We start from the raw sequence: 19,817 nt of genomic DNA, 5'->3' as shown, positions 1-19,817 counted from the left end.
AAATAATCGAGAACCAAGGGCGTCGAAGAGTGGTGTAATTAAATTGTTATTTGGCAGCAACCGGAAAATGGTGTAAACTTTTAATGGGGAGTATACCGTGCCGTTTTCGCGGTCAGTGACCACGAGCGCGGCATATGGTGGCTGTTAATGATTTTTTGATTGCACGCAAACTGGAAATAAAATGGCCCTGTTCAAAGGGTAAAAAGTGGAGGGTATCGAAGCACAAGATGAAGTGGCGTCGTTACACGAATCGCTCGGAAACAACGCCTCATAATTTCAGTTAGGCGGAACTTTACAAAATCGTATTAAACTAGCTTCAGCTCGAGGTAACTTTCTTCGGAACTAATCAAAACAACTTAGCTGGAATGTGATTGAAAAGTTCAATACTAAAAAAAAAAGGGAGAAATACGTTGCCGATTCGTTCAAACTTCTTCGGGGCACTGGGGCCAGAGCAGTCGTTTGCAATCGAACCTTTGGAGAACGGACGGGAATTTCTAAAAGGTTGAAAAATAGAACGAGAATTTGCGAGAGACCGTTGCGACGGACGCGGAACTGATATATGCGAGAGAAGAGAACGTGTTGCATATTTTAAAGCGTCGCCCGGCGTTTTAAAATGACATTTGCGAATAATCTGTCGGAGTAGCTTTTTACGCGACAGTTTGTGCAAGCTTGACCAGCGCATTGCGGACAAGTTGTAAAAATTTTAACGTGTTTTAGTTGCTGCTTAAAACTGGGCTGGCCGTTCACGCGAAAATACGGGTTCCGTGGGTCCCTCGCCAACTGCTGGGCAGATAAAAATGAAGCGATACATCAGCCTCTAATAAAAAGTATCGACCAATTCCCAGGAACCGGATCCCATGTAAACGTGTGCCTTGAAAAGTCCGGATATATATATATATATATATATATATATATATATATATTTATATATAGATATAGCTATATATATGTTTCGGGGAACGTTTTCGACGGCATACAGATCCGCGAAATTCACCCTGCAAAAACGCATATCTTTTTTCAAACAATGCTTTCAACGTTACGCAGTAAAAAAAACCTAGTTGCGAGCTTTTGACAAAACGATTAGTAATTCGACAGAGTGGTCGCAAAAGCGATTGAAAACAAAATGAAACCCGTGCGCGCTTCGCTCAGTTTTCAAGAAAATTCGGTTAAAAAGCCGAGCCCCGAACCGCACGCGTTCAATGCCCGCCGAATATCACTGGCAAACGCGTCTGGCATTACCGAAATGCGTCCACTTAAAATAAACACCGGTCACGGAATAACCGGTTTCCGATCGTCCACATTCTCCATCGTATCAGTTTCTATGACATTATAGCGGTGACGAAATAACGCGTCGCCGAACCTCGGTGCTCATAAATATTAATCGAAGCAGAAATAAACAATAATCGAATAACAGGAAAGTCGAATCGAATTCGGCCGTTATGTACAACTATTTTCCCGAATCAATTCCGTCGGAATCTCTGTGTGGAACAGATATTGGAAAAGTTTCTGTCACTGTCTTCTTTTGTTTTTCCGCGGACCGTCTACCTCCGATTTTGCAATACAACTTTTGCTGTTGTACTATACAGGATCACTTAAATTTAAACAACATCGTCAGAATTTAAGATAATGCTGTAAGAGAGGTTTCATGGTATAAGATTTACGGAGACATTACTTTTGCAGAAGTATATAATAACTTTGTCCAAGCAAAAATATCTTGAGTTATTTGGTTGGTTTACGGAGACGTCGGCAACAAAAAGAACCGACTCTGTAACACACGCACACACACACACACAAAGTTGTGGACCATAAATACGATGTAAAGCCCTTATCCCGATAATTTTAGGGGTGCCCCATAATTTAGTTGACTAGTGTAGTTTCCCGGTAACTTGGCGGAGAGTTTCGCCGTTGTCGGCCGTTGTTCCCGCGCCCTCAAAAAAGGGACGCGAAGTTTACGCGCGTGGTATTCGAGGAGAACGATGCTATTCACGTGACCGTAATTAAGGAGGGAATACCTGGCGCAACTTTATTTGCCAAGAATATCTTGGAAGAGAGCCTGGGGCCACTCGGTGTTTATCCTTCCGGCGGATAAAGCCGCCCTTTTGGAAAACTGTTTCAGCGTTTCGCCGTGGCGGGCGGCTTCATCAAAAGTCTAACGACGCGCTGATACCGTTGCGGGTTTATATCGTTCGGAGGTTTTGCGGCCGTGCATCAGCGCTAGTCCGCAGGCAGGCCCGGAAGCTGCCATAACCGGAAGTCCCGAGCTGTGAAAGCCGTGTATCTCAAGGCGTTCGCGGCGACAGAGCGTTCATAACGCGGCCGAGAAGATATTTCCGAGTCCCATTCCCGCGGAGTGGAGCAATTATCACTTGAATATCTTCTGGGATAGTTAGTCTAAGTAACAAACGGAAGTCACGTGGCAAACGAGGAAACACATGGCGCGCGTCCTTCAGCTATAATGCTATCGTCTGAGGGAATTCATTAAACGTCCACGCCCTCCGAAGCAGAACGTTTCGTCGACGGCTCGATGCGGCGAATGTAATGATAACGAATTCCCTCTTAATTCATAGTGATTGGGTTTGGGGTCGGTCGCAACGGGAAATTGGTAATTAATCGAACTATCTCGGTTACGCGTCGGATTGCGTTTCGCAACGAGCGATTCAGCCGAACAATCCTTACTATCGTATCCCGACAGGCCCGTTAACTCGAGAACTTCCTCGGACGAGCTACACAGTTTGATAGATAACGTTCACGCGGCTCTGTTAAGTTTTTAACCGCCCGCTCGGGGAGCGAATGTCTGCTGTAAGGAGGATTTTTTCAACTCGGCAGCTTTCTGACCTGCTTCTTCGGAGCTGCCTCTGCAGGCTATATCCCCGAGTAACTTGAGAATTTTCGAGGCATAAGATGAAGTGTTTCACGATTGTACAGAATTATACCGGCACAAAGGAGTTCTAGAGTTACATAATGTCTTACGACATACGCGAAGTTTCTGCAAACTTCTGCTACATTGTCCTCAGAAAGTGAATTCACGAGGGTGGGCTGGCCCCTTCATGGCAATTAAAATGAGTCCTTTTAGAGCCCTTTGCCTCGCCATGTTACATTACCGTTAATAATTATACAGAAGAAAACCGTGTTTGCTGCGGTACACGTTCTCGACGGAGCTGAAACATTGACACAGTAAAGTGGCGTTTTAACTGACGCGAGACGGGGTGGCGTTGATGTTTGATGCATCTGGCAGCGAGTGTCCAATCAAAGCTGCTGGAGAAATCACCGAGACAATTTTTAGTACATCTATTAAATGTTATTGGATACGTCGTGCCGATGGCAGAGACAACATTTATAATCGAATTCTCTTAGCTAGTTAATGCATCGATGGCAGAACCAACGTGCCTGGTCAGCGTGACAGGCTGTATCTACTGTTACGAAACCCAGTCATAATTCAGTTTTGTTTTTTGTCAACTTTTATGTCTACAAGCCTGATTGATCTTGACTGCAGAAGCAATATGTCTAGTCATGACTGTCCGTTTCTACTGTCGTCATATACAATCTCAATTCGTTTCTATCTCTTCTAAATTGTTATATGTGTAACTCTGAATGACCATGGTTATTTTGAATACTGCTAGCGTAGGTGCTAAAAAATATATACCTTTAAAAAATGATACTTCATACATTTTATTGTAAGCAGAATTTGTTCACAACAGATGAAAGAAAACAATGCTCCCCAGACATCAACAACTTTGGTCTCAAGCAGCTAGTCTTATGTGGCTCGAAGACCAAGTAAATTCAGTTGGAGAATACCATCGATACATTCAGTAGTTTTCGTCCATATGGAGCCAGCATCCCTGCTGGCCGATCGGTATCTATAAGAGCGACGACGATCCTCTCGAACACACCGAAGACAAGCAACCTAGCTCGTATAGTTTTCGGGATACGAAGAAATGTTTGAAACTAAAGTTGTCTGGCTCCAGAGTGACCATTACTTGCTCGATAAAACTTTCTCTTAGGAGGACGTGCTTAGGAAATTCGAAGGTCACCACTTCTTTTCCACCTACTTTAAACGGAATGGATGGTTCTGCGTTGGTTGTTCCAGTGACTGTGGTGATGCGGTCAGTGACAATCACGATTACGATCATACCGTACTTCCGACGAATTTCCACCAAAAGTTTTTGATTGGTGGCTTCATATTCTCCGGTTCTTGCACGATTACAAAGACGCGATATGTTTCGAAGATGTTTGAGTGAAAGCTGAATGGACTTCGTTGTGTTCAAGGTCTTGAAGATTCTCGACAATAGGAGAGTTAAAGGGTATAAGCTGCCCTCTCCATAGAGACGTGTCGCAGCAACCCCTTTACAAGGGAGTTGTTGGGCAACTGGTGAAGAGACGAGGGGTTGGAGAACAAGCCCTCGCGGACATATTGGGACGCGGCTCGTGGAATCGTGAATATGACACGAAGGGTCGAGTGGGAAGGGAACGAACGTCGTGGCTGGGATTCCGTTACGCAACAGGCATCCTACAGAAGGGAAACGAAGCCGAAACGCCGTGGAAGCCGAAGACACGCGGACGGACTGGTTTTCGGGGTGGTATGCTTTCGAGATTTCCTCTTCGCCTACCGGGGAAAACGGTATCACGTACCACGAGCGTCGACGACGACGACGACGACGACGGGTGCGACGACAGCTTTCAAGACGACCATGTGTATTCATGGCTGCCTCATTTTCGATTCATTAAATTCTAAAGAGTTATTTCGCAACGTGCGACGCGGGGCCGCGTTCATATATTATGCGCGCGAGCGCGCCTTATAATCATTTAAACGGGGATGTAAATGAAATGAAGGGCCGGGGAGGTCACGGAGCAGGCAGCGTCGTGAAGCGTGGCTTAATTAAAACCGCGCGCCCGCGGAACAAATACAGAATTTATCGCGTGCGCTCCAACGACCGCCGCGAAATTAATAGTCCGTCGGGGCGGGGTGGTAGGGAAGGGAAGGGGCGACATTTTTTTTCCGACCGCAGCCGTCGACTCTGTGCCGCCGACGGAAATGCGTATCAAAACGGCGGAATCCTCGTCCGCCAATATTTGCGAACGTTTGCGCTCGTTTTCCCAGCGAATTTTCGAAATCGTGCAGCTTCCGTTTCAATTATTCGACACCGACACTCGGCGAACTCGAGTTTTCGGCGGCGCTCGTTAAAGAATTCATGGTTGCATCCTGCACGGAGCTTCTCTCCACGAAATCGGGACTATTATTCCATAGTCTGGTACTTGTTCGAGGGTGTGAAGTTTAGAAGACGAGGTTACAAGCCCGGATTTTCGACGCTGGTTTTGTTCGTTGTTCCAGTTCGATCGGGTCGCGACAAATTTTGATTCGGTCGGTAATTGTGGCCATTCCAGTCAGTGATCGTGGCCATTCTAAACAATATTTTTACCTAAAAGTATGTTAAATAAATGATATCTTTTCAATAGAACCCCTGCACATTGATATGCATGGAACCCAGGAAAATAAGTACTAAAATTATCTAGTATTGAAATTGTTGTAACTTTGAAAATATTGAAAGCATTTTATTAAATCTTAAACTGTCAAAGAGCGCAAAGCATGCACTTTACAACGGCCTTCGTTGCATTACGAATATTGTCGTGTAAATGCTTTTACTCGCACTCGTCACTGACCCACCCCTACGTGACATAAGTAGAGCCAGGTCAGTTTTTACTTTTACTATTAATATTCTGAATGCCCCCCCCCCCCCCCCCACTCCATTCATCTAACGTGAATACTTTGATCGTTTACATCTCGAGAACAGATTGAGATATCGAGATCAGACAAAATGAATTGAAAAGAAGCTATACTATTTTAGCTATGATCACTTCTCTATCTTTGGGTCAGACAGTATTAAGGCAGGATAAAATTCATTCAGAGGGCATGAACTGTATCACTTATCATTCACATTAGTCACCATAACTTTGTTCAATCCTGCAAATAAAAAATATAAATTCTGTGTATCTCAGATTTCACAAATTATCGAACCTATTTTCAAACCTACTATAAACATGGCGTCCAGCCATGTATTTTATGTCGAATATTCGTTTCAATTGTTCGCGACTAACGTCTGTAGAACTTGTTTTCGATGGTAGTCGAGTGGAATTCATTGTGGATTCTGCACGTGGTTTCTCTCACGGGAATCGTGACTATTAGTCAATAGTCTACTATCGGTTTGAAGGCAACGGAGTTTAAGAGGCGATCTTCGCAGCCCGGATTTTTGGCGCTGGTTTCGCTCATAGTTCCGATTCGCTGGTTTAGCGCGCTCCAGTTCGATCTCTCTCGTTTCTCGGCCAACTTTCGACCAGGCACGCTGAACACGAATACTTCCAGGTATTTGCCACTGAAATAGTTATTTAACCCGGACCTGTAGTTAGGCAAAGCAACCGGATTTTCGATTCCGACGTTAGGAGAGAGCACGTAGAAGCAACGTCGCGCGGCTGGATCGAGAGGAATTCGCGATTCCGAGAGTTCGTGTTTCGGCAACACATTCCCCCGCTTCCCTGAAACGTTTATAGATTTGCGTGCCATTAATCAAACGCGAAGTATAATCGATCCGAGCGTTGGGCGTGGTGCTTGCCGCGAAGGAAACCAAAAGTACAAACCCGCTTTTCATGTAAGTTCCCGCGAACCGGAATTGCTCGCGATTCTCGCAGCGTACGTCTAACTCTAAACCTAATCTAGGCACGCTTCAGATCTAATCTGGATCGAGCCGTGACTGCACGGAGAATAATTCAGCAAATGTTATCGAAACGAGATTAATTAAAGCGCAACCAACAATTTAATGATAATCTAGCGAGGACTGGTTTCGAATTCATTTCAGTCACTTCGGATAAATAAAGGCAATGCATCAAATTCCAAATAGAATGCTATGAACTGTTCTTTGAGTTAATGTTACGCGAGCTAATGCTTCACGTTAGACCTTGTAATTTTTAGACAAGCCGCGCATTTTGATCAAAGAGGTGTCTACCGCAGGTTAATTGGTAACAGAATCTCCTTTGTGCTGAACGCAGTTCTTCTTCATCAAATATCGTCCGTTAGAATTTCTTGCATATTTCACATTATTTACAGATTTCACCGTTTAACAATGAATATTTTTACGGTAATTTAGCATTTTCCTTTATGTACCAGCAAACTCGCTCGGCCCAATAAATTAACTGTGGTAATAACAATAATGATTCGCTGATTGGAAAATCGCGTTCGCCGGTTCTGGTCTACTGGTCAGAAACCGAAGGTAGAATGCGCCGCGAATATTTTACCGTTTCCCCTTTCTTCGTTTCATCGGGGCGATTCGATTGACATTCGTTACAGCGCGCGGGTTATCGCCGCGATTGCGAGCTTTGTTCCGCGATTCCCGATCGTTTTCGAATGTTCTTCTGATTGTCAGATCAGGCGTGTCACGGAGTTCCGAGCCGAGCGGTTCGTACGCGTGAAACCGACCGCTGGCGACAGCTTCTTCCTCTCCTCCATATTTCTCGTCTGTCCTCGTTCGTGTCCTCTAGCCGCCTTGCTCCTCGCCGTGGCTGTTTATCCGTCGGTTCTCATTATTCTTCGGGACGCAGCCAATGTCGTTCATGGTCCGCGTAATCGTCCCAGCCCCATTCTCCGTTGTTGGCATCCTCTCTCCGCTTTTTAAATACCGGCGGCGTCTCTCGGCGACGTCTTACGTAAAACTTTCGAGGATGAACCGAGCTCGCCGGGAAAATCTCAGCTAAAGGATGAGCTAGCTCGAGGTTTTCGGTGGGCTTATGTTCGAGCACCTGCCAGAACCTAGATCCAAAATTTAGGTAGCTTTCGATCTGGATTGCAGCTGATCTGTGTTAGATTTCGACTAGAATGCGAGACCAAAGTGCAGGCTCAAGTTAACACATCTACGATTATTTCCTAATTTGTTAAAGTCTACGGTACGTGGCTAAGGATTTTTCACGCACCCCCGGTAACGTAATCTAACCGTTCTGCTCAGAATTATTATATAATATATTATTTTTAACCTTCCTTTCGGTACAGAAAAATTATTGAAAATACTATTAACCGTACGTGGGCACACTTGGTCGTTCTGTCTGGGCGTAAATTTCACTTTCGTATCCCTTCATAGGGAACCGACGGGGCACTCTCATTTATCCGAAATTTTTATCTCTTTTTTTTTGATAACAGTATTAACACGTTCGCGACGGGGCCTGAATTTATTGTCCTCGCCGTGGGGCGGCTTTATTGTACGGCGCTGTCGCGCCATTCCCCTAAACACGTGTCTAGAGAATATGCTCCAACGAGGTTGGCAACGCACCGTTACTACGTTTTGCTCTCTTTGCAACAATCAGCCGGCTTTGTGCTTTACAATGTTTTCAAGAAATTCACAAAAAGTTAATAGTTCTCTTATGAACATAAAGGTGTAAATAAATTTGTTAACCCTATTCCTACCGGGACCGGTCAAATGACCGTTTTTAAAATTTCAATTAGAATTTCCTATATACAACGTAATTGAATCGCCTTTAAACTTGACGACTTTTTCTAAAATATGCGTATAACACATTTTTCAATATTCACTTCTTTTTTTATTGTTTATTTTCTGAGAAAAATTTGTAGTCTGTCTTACCTACCACGACCGGTCATTTGACCGGTAGAACGATTTATATCTTTTTGTAATAGTATTCTTTCAAAGACTCAATTCCGAAACTATAAAGTCGTTACAAACGAAAGGTAATGCAGTTGTAGCATGATTTTAGCCGAAAAGTGCCTTCCACGGACTGCTTTACGGCACTTCAAAGTGTTTACAGTTTTCGCTCGCCTATCGGCCTCGCGGTATTTATTTGCCTGATTGGTATCCGAAGCGGTCCAGAACCTCGGATTTTCTTACACCGTCTTATCTACTATGACTGTAAAATAAATAAAATTATAGCCGAAAGGGATGCCTAGACGTCTTCTCACGAATTCAAATCAGTAAAGTCTTGTGACCTGAACAGAGAGCATCAAAACGTGAAAGTTACAAGGAGCTTATTCGGCAGTCTTTTACTATTTTGTATTTTTATTCTATTATTATTCTACTTTTCTTTTACATTGTATTGCGTGTTATAAGTGTCATTTTCGAAAAAGTGAACAAACCAACAATACTTCGTAGTAAGTTTCACATTTTATCTTGTGTTCATTTTTTTATCCATTTTGATTCACATTTTTATATTTTAGTTTTTATTTTATCCCTTGAATATACATTCCCAAAATGTCAAGACGTTCGAAGAGTGTAAATTTATTATTAGAGAAAATAAATAATATTGATGAAGAGTGTTCCGAAGATGATCAGGAAATTTTTTATATTGAAAATGACAATGCGGAAAATTATAATCTATTCGAGACCGACTCGAACACCGATGAGGACGAAGAGAATGTTTCGAACGTACGTAGAGGACGAAAGAGAAGGAGATTTTTAATTACTTCCGATATTGAGAATGAGGAAGAGGTAATCGAAACTGCTGTAGACGGAACTGTTTGGCAAGAAGTAAAAGAAGAGCACCTATTCATAATATTTTTAGGGGAACATCAGGCCCAACAGGGTATAGTAAACGAAATATTATGCGGTGAAAACGAATAAAATGTACATTATATACTCCGAAATAAAAGAAACTATATTTTTATACTGTCAAATTGCCTATTATCTTCATTCTATATTAAAAAAATATAAGTTGTACTAAAGACCTGTCATCTGACCGGTCGCGGTAGGAATAGGTATACGTGAAGTGTCGGTAGGAATAGTGTTAAATGTTATGACGCGGCAGTAGTTCATGCACCATGAACTACACATGGTGGCTGAGGCCGTTGTGAACGTGTTAAAGTAGAGACTTGAATGAGTATCGTAAAATTTTTTCAAATCTTTTCAGAAGCGAAAACAGTAAAGTAAGTAGCCCCAGACAAAAAATAAAGGTGGATAAATAAGTGTGCGTATGCAGGGTTAATAGACCCCCCTGTAGATAAAGCGTTAAGATAATAGTCAAAGTTTAAATTGAAGACCTGATCAAGTCCTAGTTCTGATTTTGTTATGTTCAGGTAATGTTTTGCTGGAGAACTGTGTCAGAATCATGAGTCCAGATCTGGACGAGGTTTTGCTGGATCCATTGAGGTCCGGGCTAGGTCGGAATCAGTTTAAGGTAGGGATAGCTCCCAGATAGGGCTGAACTGGGTCGTATTCGCGGACTGAGACGGTAGACATGAAGCACAGGATGAAATACGCCGCGCACATGTTAATGAAGAACACGCATTAAGGGACTAACGCGCGGTAAGTGGGGACCATTCGGAGCAGCTAGTAGCTCGACGACACGTCCCGGGGTTTTCGAGCCCGTGCACGATCCTATCGTCGAAAGACGAATCTTCCTCTTTCCAATTTCCAGGGTCAATTTTTCTTCGGCGCTCGCGTAATCTTGCCGCGGTCTCCGCCGGGGGATTCCATTTAATCTCTTGTTGAGTGTTTGATGTCGTTTCGAAGTGAAGATGGTACCTCACGTACCGATAAAAAGTACTCCTTCTTACTTTGTTCTTTCTTTTTTTTCCCCGTCCCGGTACTCTGCCTTCTACTTCTTCTACGGGCTTTTCGCCCATTCCTCTTTTGGCTCGTAGAACTCGTTCGAGTAGGCGGACGACGAATTAGAAGATTAAAAGTATAAAGATATAATTGGCCGATCCGGCGAAGCGAGGGACGTTTGATACGTACCATGAAAGATTAATGTCCCCATGAAGGCAAACATCAAGAATTCAATCTCGCCGCGAAGACACTCGCACACCCTCGTTACCAGGTGCCTAAACTTTATGATCGACGTAAAGACGTATAGAGGTGAGATCCTATCGCGAGGGACGGATCTCTTCGTTCCCTGGTTTCACGGCCAATTCCCGGCTATGAGACCCGCCATAATCCCGGCCCCAAGCCTGTCCTGATTATCCCTGTTGATAGCACTTCTCGCGATGGGCTTTCTCGCGCTTTTAAACGGTCGGCCTCGGGGAACAGTTTCCGGATCGGTCGCGTCACACGCGGATCGTGCACTGCATCCACTGATTCCTGTTGTCACCTACAATTCCCGGCTGTGAAAATATTTTTCCGCCGCGCAAAATACGGTATACTACACCCCGAAAATACCCAACTGCTCCCGAAAGCTCGGCTTTGTGCTCCTCGTTACTTGATTGCGGATTTTATGCATGCATCGCCGAAACGAACAGAGGTACCACGCAACCGTGAAATGATTAGCCGTGTATATTTTTGTAACATCATTAACGTTCACGCGTGCTTGAACAATGTTCGAAAACAGTGGTACACGTTTAACGCACAGGCCTTCGCGACGAACCTTTCTATTCAATTTGCAAGTTAAGAAAGAATTTATCGAGGAATTATTATGAGTCAAAACCGTGAATTACGGCACAGGTTTTATTCAGGAGAGTCTGCAGAATCGTTCGCATAACTTTTAATCTTGAAGCAGAATGAATTCTCAAAGTTCGAAATGAAATTTTTCAAAAACTGAGAGTGGCAAAGACACGCGACTTTCGGGTTCGTGTCCACGAATCAAAAAATGTTATACCGTCATTACCAATTACGAGACATTAAATGGCTTTTTTCACATCGTAATTATTAAAGTCATAAAGCGGACGGTAAATTGATTTCCCGGTGTTGCGATTAAAATAGCGTTGATTCTCAGCGATGCACTCCTGTTTTTACAAGAAGCAGTCCGGGGCCTGTAGTGTTCGCAAATAGTTGGGAAATGTTTTTGACAGACAAGATGCGTCCTCGCCTTCTACATACGAGTCTTGTTTAACCAAAAGAAAACGGGGATCTGTGACGGCAAGAAGCCATTTGTGAAACGTACGCCGAGAGGAATGGCAGACGAAAGTTCATGTCGTGAGTGGTTTCAAACCGGCGACTTCGATATCAGACATGAGAAACGATCTCGGCGACCGCGCGCAGAATTTCGAAACGTCGAAGGATCCCTCCGACATCTCGATGGATGATGGTGGAAGATACTTTGATCAAAAAATACTGCTCGATTTATAAGTTATCGAGGGAAGAAAGTTCTTCGAAAAATGATGGAAACCTCTGCACGGCACTGATACATCACTTTGTGTGAATTAGCCGGGCGTAGAAACCTCGGACCACAGGGCGATTAATAATAATTACAGGAGCCTCTTGTGGAACAAGGAAATATGAGGTAAAAATTCCGCGGCTTCCTAACGGAACTCCATTTATACTCGGATAGTGCATGAAGCATCTCTTCAAGAAGGTTCGTTACAATGATAAAGGTTATGCTAAATAATTCCGAGAGGAAGTACTAAACGATAGGGAATTCTGAGGTTCTTGCTTAAGGAAGCGTCAATGAAGCGTCTTCGTAAATGTATGTCAGCGATGATAATTCTAAAATTACAACAATTCCAAACGGAAGTGCAAGACGAAAAGTATTGGTTTTAGATTGAAAAGTTAATATTCAGAAAACGTATGTAGGTACCTTTAGGAAGGGTTATCAACGATGATAATGCTAAAATTATAAGTATGACAATTCTCAATAATTCTAAAAGGAAGACTGCAAAACAATTCTCGGTTTCAGACTAAAAATATAATATGTAGAAAATGTATCGTGCAAATAGATGCCTTTACGAACACTTATCCACGATGATAATTCTAAAATTACAATTTCAAAGAATTCTGAAATGAAGTCGGAGTGTTCGACAGATCTTTGGAGTTTCAGCTTAGAAATTCCGGGTTTACAGAGTAAGTATTTTGAGAAAACAGCATCGGGCTGGTCGAGGACGCTCAGACCGGATCTCCCATCGGAGAATTAGATCGATTAGGTGCGCCAGACAGAAGCTGCACGCTCGGCCGTGCATGCAGAGACAGGAATCCGAAAGAATCCTTGGATGATCCCGTTCCGGGGTCCACATTCGCCCAATTCCGGGAGACGCGGAGGGTATTGAACGCCGACGGCATCCGTCGCCATATTTCGAGGCATAATTACGATACCGGAAGTTCGCGTCGCCGCAAACGGGGCTAATAATTCTTCGAATAAATATGGATCACCTGGCCACACGATGACGCGGGGAAAGTTCTCCCCGTTTGGAACGTGCTGCCCGACGGGACGCAGCGAATTCCGCGATCAATTCCGGTCACGAGCTGTGCAATCATCCTGTGTCACAGTCCTGGGATTATTCGGACCAGGGGGCATTTCTTGCTTACTCCCAGGTAACGTCGGGATCCGACGGGCGGGGCCACCACCGGCAATTACCGATCGTTATTGACGTACTACATTTGCCGTGCGTCATATGTTCGACGGTGTTTGCAGGCCCGTTACGAGTTTTCGCGAGAGCTCGGATTTGATACCCTCGACGCGCATTGATGGCTCGCCCTTTCGCCAACTTTTCGATGCGCAAATAGATCCGGAAGGAACTCCGACGTATCATCAAACCCTACACTGTCAATCCCGTCGCGATTCTCCATCGAGCAATGCGGCCGAAATTGTTTCGCGAAAATGGTAGTTGCTATCTCCTTACGTTTAACTCAAATATAAGGTTAGCGAAGCATGCAGACACTAGTAGGTCATCAGATAGCATTTCACGTTGGTCGCAATATTTTTGCAGACACTACTGGGTGATTAGGTGGCATTTCACGTTAGCTACAAGTTTTCGATGCTTTTCTCGAATACAGGGTTATTGAGAAATGAGGACACGAATGGGCGATTCATTCTCGGGCTACACATTTGAAGTTGCTTCGCGAAGAGAGTGTGTTAGTAACAATTTTCTTACATCTTTCTCGACTGTAAAATCGTTGGAAAACAGGAACACGAGCGAGTGAGTGGTTTTTCTTTAAGCTACACGTTTGAAATTATTTTGTTGAGAATAAGATACATGTACATTTAGTAATATTTTTCTCGTGCTCTGTTCAAATATGAAATCATATTCGAAAAATGAGGACACTATTCAGGTAATAAGAATATGAACGTCTCGTAAGAGACTCTGAAAACACAGCTGGATTGATTAAAAAGAATTCTAATTTCTGCATTTTTTAAGGAAAGCCTCCGATTTTACTTGAATCGTTTCTGATACACATTTTTTGATACTCTAAATATCGCTGACGATTTTCATCGAGTATACTGCGTGGATCACTGTGGCTGATACAGAAGTTCCTTTATGGCAAGCGACACCCTCCAGACCGAGTAAAAATAGTCCCAAAGAATCAATAATCATTTGTTTCGCCAGTGTAATGAAAGCAAGATACGTTCTACTGCTACATCGTGTTGATACCGGGGAAATCGTGAAGTTTACTGTTGTTTCGGGCCGGGTAGCGGTTGCTATGGGTTCATGAAGAATCTGAAGCTTCCCTGAACCCAATCCGGAAATAAAAAGGGTGTAAACCCCTGCGAAGGGTGGTCGAGCCAGATAGATAGCGGGGTCACCTCCGTAATCAATTTATTCGGTTAAGCTGTTATGAAGATTTCGCCCGACTTTTATCACCGACTCTGGGTGAGGATAAATATTACATAATTCGTGAAATGAACACTCTTACTTTATCATACAATAAAAATCTACACCAATCACGCATAATCGTTGAATCGTTCGTACATGATTTTCTTTTTTATTTATTGAGGAAATCTCATAAGAGGTTTATTACAACGTTTAATATAACAGTGTTCTTAGATTCCTCTATCTCCACAAATTAATATTAACCTACTCACTTTTCCTACAAAGGCATAAAATCTGCAGTCTAATAATGATTTATAATTGCGATGGTTATAAGCTTCCTACCTTAATATAATAATAACCTGCCTTATCGTGAAATTAAAAAACAACCAAATTCATTATCGGCTGGTGATCTACCTCGTGTACAAATAATAAGCTTGAAGAGAAGACTGAAGCTATTGCATACATTTGATAATAAAAACACGAGGTAGGAGTTCGTTCCAGGCGAGAGAGAAATGCAGTGGATCCCGGAGGTAGAATAAATTTTTTAAATAATTTTCAAGGGTCGTTGTGGGGCTCTCGTGGATGGAGAGAAGGATCGATGCTCGAGCCGGACAGGAATTTAATGACCATCGGCGAAATAGATGCCGGCTATTGGCCATGGATAGAAAATAGTGACTAACGGCAGATGCTGGTACTCGTAACGCTGGGCGCAGTAGTTACTGACCGTAATAGACAGACAATGGTAGCGCGGCGGGGTTGGATATTACTGGGAAGTGAATGGTGACCGTCGCGAGCAGACAGTGCTTATTTGTTCCTGGTTGGAACAATATCAGGTGGCCTGGCCCGAAGAAATCGCCGCTACCGCTGTCCGATAGTGGGGAATTATTGTACACATCTTCGGGCAATTAATTAAAATCTCGGGCTGAAACGGGCCACATTTGTTCGTGCAATACGGTGTCGGGGGAAGCGAATTACACGGCTTGTTACCAGTGATTTTTATTGGACGGGAACGTTTGCAATTTCCCGGGGAATAGACGATGGAAATTCGATCCCGCCGCCCGTAAGAACGGATCCACGCGAGGATATTGCCGCGGAAATGCGATCCATCATAAAATTATTATTACCTCTTTTTTTCTTCTCGTTACCAGGTCATCAAATATTTCCCCCGTGCTTTCGCATTTGCTGACGCTCGCGGCACACTCTCGCCGGTATAATCCTAATTTTACTACTCGCAGCAAGGGTATTACGATTGTCCGAGATAAGACACCAGCTGCGCGACGTATCGAGTTGATACGGCCACTCCTTGCCGAGTAATTTTTGAGGAAAGTTTCGATCGCAAGTTCAACTTCCGAGTTTCCAAGTTTACCTTTCATTTCCACTGATTGTCGGTTTTAATTCGCCTCGAGAAGCCATCAGTGGGCCTCCGCGGTAAAATAAGAAGTGTCAATTCTGCAATGAGGACACACCCTAATTCGGCGGCCACGTTGAATCCTTCATCGATCTAGCTCCTCTGGAAAAGTACGCGATTGCTGTTAAATGAATTTTCCCAAAAAGATTACGAGCTCGAAAAAAGTAGGAAATTACGGTTCTTGCATCTGTAGTCCAAGGAATTATTAATTAAATTAATCTGGTGCACGGCTTGTACTAGAACTTCCACAAAGACTCGGACAACACCGCTTCGTCATAGCAACAGGAAATGAAGATACAGACAATTTAATGCGCAGTAACCGTGTTAACAGTTTCGTCAACATTCCTCCGTCATTGAACAAATTAAGTGCTATCAATTTCAAACGTTTCCTGTTGCAATTAGCTCCGGAGTTACTGACACGAGTAATTTCCTAGAAAAAAAAACAATCTTCCCACTTTTAAATTTAACAGTCTTCTCATAACCCGCATTCGTGTTTGTAAATTTCGTTCTGCGCGCCCGTTAAAATTAAGGACAGAGTACCGCAGTGTATTAAAACTGTCGTGTAATGAATACTGCAAATTTGCATGCATTTAAATCAAATCGGGAAAGAACTGCACGGGATGCATAGAAAAACAGAATGCAATGCAATTTTTTTACAGAGAACGACTTGTTTTAAAGAGAAGCGAATTTGAAAGTAGATAGAGCACGCGCGCCATTGAACAGGTATTAGATAGACTGTCTGTCCATGATCTACCGTTTCTACTTCCTGTACATACTAATGCAAGCCTGCTCGAAAATTCCTAAGCCATGCGTGCCACTGAATGGATATCGACCAACGTGTCTGATCATGACCTACCGTTTCTACTTATTCTACATACTAATGTGCAGTTGACGAATTTCACTTCAAACTTGCCTGTTTTCGGAAAAAGTGGTCTCGTAAAAAATTTTATTCTACATTTCTGTCTCACTTTTTCACGTGGAATCACCTCCACTCAATTTTTTTTATTGTACCTTTTTATACACTGGACGTATTGGGCTTGATACATGAAACCTATCGTTTGTGGTTTCAACAGAATTTAATTTCAGGAACACAATTTTTGAATGTGTATGTTTTACATTATTCCACGGGGCTATTCTTTCTCTCTTAACACGTTGAACGCCACGTCAGCCATATGTGGCTGACGGAATTATTTATGCAGGTTTTAAAATGAATTTTTACGTTGATATATTGATTGTACTAAACTTAATTAGGATCTGTAACATGCAAGAAAGTTGGAGGATTACTCGGTATCGTACATTTAATTTTTTGCAATTTTTATTTCATTAAATAACTTACTTTGATTTTATGGAATTTTTGGGGTTTCTAGTTTGGCGTTCAAAGTGTTAAATGCATGAATTTTTCAATTCGCTTGAAATTATCCTGTGTTCTACGTTAAAGAATATGGGGTGTCGAAAGGATAAAAATTCTACTGTTTGAGTTTTATGAACGAGTTAAAGCAAGTAAGTTAAAGTGGCTTGAATAAAATTCAAGATGGGTCCAAGAAGAAAGGGTAGAACATGAAAATAATATAAAACATGTACATAACAAAAGTTTCTTTTCATAATAAAATTTCGCACCGGGCATAAGCAGACTGTGGATTTTTATGGAGAATAAAAGTTTCTTATGTTAAGTGCGTAAAAAAGGGGATAAGTAAATATTTGCTTCAATAGTTTCAACAAGTTGAAAGTAATTTATTGATCTTTTTAAATTCCTTTCATGTTTTGTACTGTCTTAAATCGCAGCCACTCATTTTTGTAATAATTCCATAAAATGCATATGATAAGATTGAATTATCAACCCTCTACTAAGCAAACAATCTACTAAATGGTTATTCGCTTCTTTTAAGTAGAAATAAAATCCTACTCTTTCGTTGAACGTTAAAGTGAATGAAGGCAGACAATAAATATCTTTCTTTCATGAAATAATTAACGGGGGAACCTTGTGTAAATGGCCTGTTTTTCAAGAATGTTTTTTTTTTTAATGTAATGCGTAGATTGATTTAAAATTTGAAGCATGATTTATTAACGTTATAAAGTAAACAAAAATATTTTTTATAAATTTTAATCGTTCATATGAATGGTGCAATGGCGGCTTGAAAATGACATCTTGGAAATGCGCCGTGCAGCGTACAAAAATGATTTGAAACAAAAAAATCAAAATGGAATTGTTAGTTTACACAAATACGCACAACATGACATCTTTTATTAAAATTTGCAAAATTGCAAAAATGGCGAAGTTTTGAAAAAAAACGGATTCTCTGTCATGATTTTCTGTTAATAACAATATTTTAAATAAAAAATTTCAAAATCGGAGCTCGTCACGTTGTGGCCAATTATTTATATTATATGTACCAAGTTTCATAAAGATCGAGTTTCTGAATTACGTTGCACGGCGTGCAAAATTTTGCGTTTCGCGATGAACGCGTTTAAAGTTTGAGTAACAGAAAAAATCGTGAAAAAGTGTTAATTTATTTTAACTTACCGTTGTTTTTTGCTCATCTGCGATTCCAGGGCCCTAGAACAAATCTTCCATTTCCTCAAAAAGTTGTACTTCAGCCGTTTTTTATTCTTTTCGAGAAGCACGAGCCTTTCCGATGGTAGCCCCACTACCTGAGCCGCTCCGCCCCGTACAATCGACCCCTTTATTTTGAGAATATCGTAAAAGAACATCTCTGATCACTTTCTAACTTTTTGATCGTATTCTATCGATTTAAACAAAAAAAAAAAAAAGAAAATGCTAAAAAATTTCATTTTACACAAGGTTCCCCCCTCAACCCATTGAGCGCTATGAACGCATATATGGGTTCCCACACCACCATTCAATTTGTGCCATGAACACATATATGGGTTCTCAGGTAGCCCAGCGAGTAATGCGTCGTAAAAAGTAGGCGGTCCACAGCACACGCTTAACTTCGCACAGCTCAGCGCTCAAAGGGTTAAGGATAAAGAAACTGTATCTTTAAAGAATCGTGCAAAGGGAGGTTTTGAAGGACCTCCGAGGGCTCGCGCAAAGCACGTAATAGCGTAGTCTGTTGGGTCGCTCGACGCCGCGACCATTAACAAATGTTTGCCATACTTTTCGGCAAGTGTGCCGGCCCTCGGCCGTCATGGTGCGGACAGGCGTCATCCTCAGGCGGTCATAAGCGAGTATCGTTGTGGACGAGAATGGCTCCGGTCCGTCGCGGTGACGGTCGATCCGGTTTGCCGAGGACGGATCGTTCTCGTTAACGAGAGTTTTTGCTGGTCCTCAGGTGTCGTGGATCAAGCGGAGGAAGTCGCAGGAGCTACTGACCGTCGGGATGACGACGTACGCGAACGACGAGCGTTTCCAGACGATTCATTTCCTCAACAGCGAGGATTGGACTCTTCAAATAAAATACGTTCAGCCGAGGGATGCCGGATTGTACCAGTGCCAAGTGTCTACCCATCCGCCCACCAGTATATTTCTGTTCCTCGAGGTTGTCGGTAAGCGTGAAATTAAACACCGATACCACGAGAGCGAGAAGAGCTGTTTTGCGTGGGCAACGGCCGAAAACCCGGGTCGGTTCTTTCACCCGATATTCCGATATATCGGCGTCGAACCGGAATACCGAGCTTCATGGACCGATTTTTCCGCGAGCCAGACCATTTTTAATACGTTTTAACGTATCGCAACCCCGTCCACCAGCCGCTTCCAATTGGAACGGCCGAATAAATTAAATTCTAGTTGATTTTGTCGAACGAACGGTTAATGAAATTGAAATAAACGTTTCGGCCGTCGCGCCCGAACGTGGAAGGAACGAGAGCGTTTCCGGTCTACACCAACATAGACAGACCAACATTTCAACGATACCTCGCAACGCTGAAATTTCTGCGCTGCGATATTTATGGATTTCCGCGAGACGCTTTCGTTCGATTTACCGCGCGGACGCCCCGTCCACGTTGATC

The 19,817-nt window shown here is 42.8% G+C and overlaps 1 protein-coding gene across 5 annotated transcripts in view; it reads left to right on the top strand.

Annotated features, from left to right (window-relative positions):
- LOC143365377 (lachesin) overlaps positions 1-19,817 on the top strand; it is a 106,073-nt gene that overhangs the window by 67,273 nt on the left and 18,983 nt on the right. For all 5 annotated transcript variants that reach the window (XR_013084539.1, XM_076805498.1, XM_076805506.1 and 2 more), the window contains one exon: positions 19,142-19,355. Coding sequence is in view for 4 of the 5 variants with exons in the window: in XM_076805498.1 (XP_076661613.1) it covers positions 19,142-19,355 (214 nt within the window). In the remaining variant the exon portion in view is untranslated. The remainder of the gene's footprint in view (positions 1-19,141; positions 19,356-19,817) is intronic.

The sequence above is a fragment of the Halictus rubicundus genome, chromosome 1 (assembly GCF_050948215.1).
Source record: "Halictus rubicundus isolate RS-2024b chromosome 1, iyHalRubi1_principal, whole genome shotgun sequence".
Classification (NCBI taxonomy): Eukaryota; Metazoa; Arthropoda; class Insecta; order Hymenoptera; family Halictidae; genus Halictus; species Halictus rubicundus.
The sequence above is the reverse complement of the archived record's forward strand: the minus strand, read 5'-3'. Positions and strand labels throughout refer to the sequence as shown.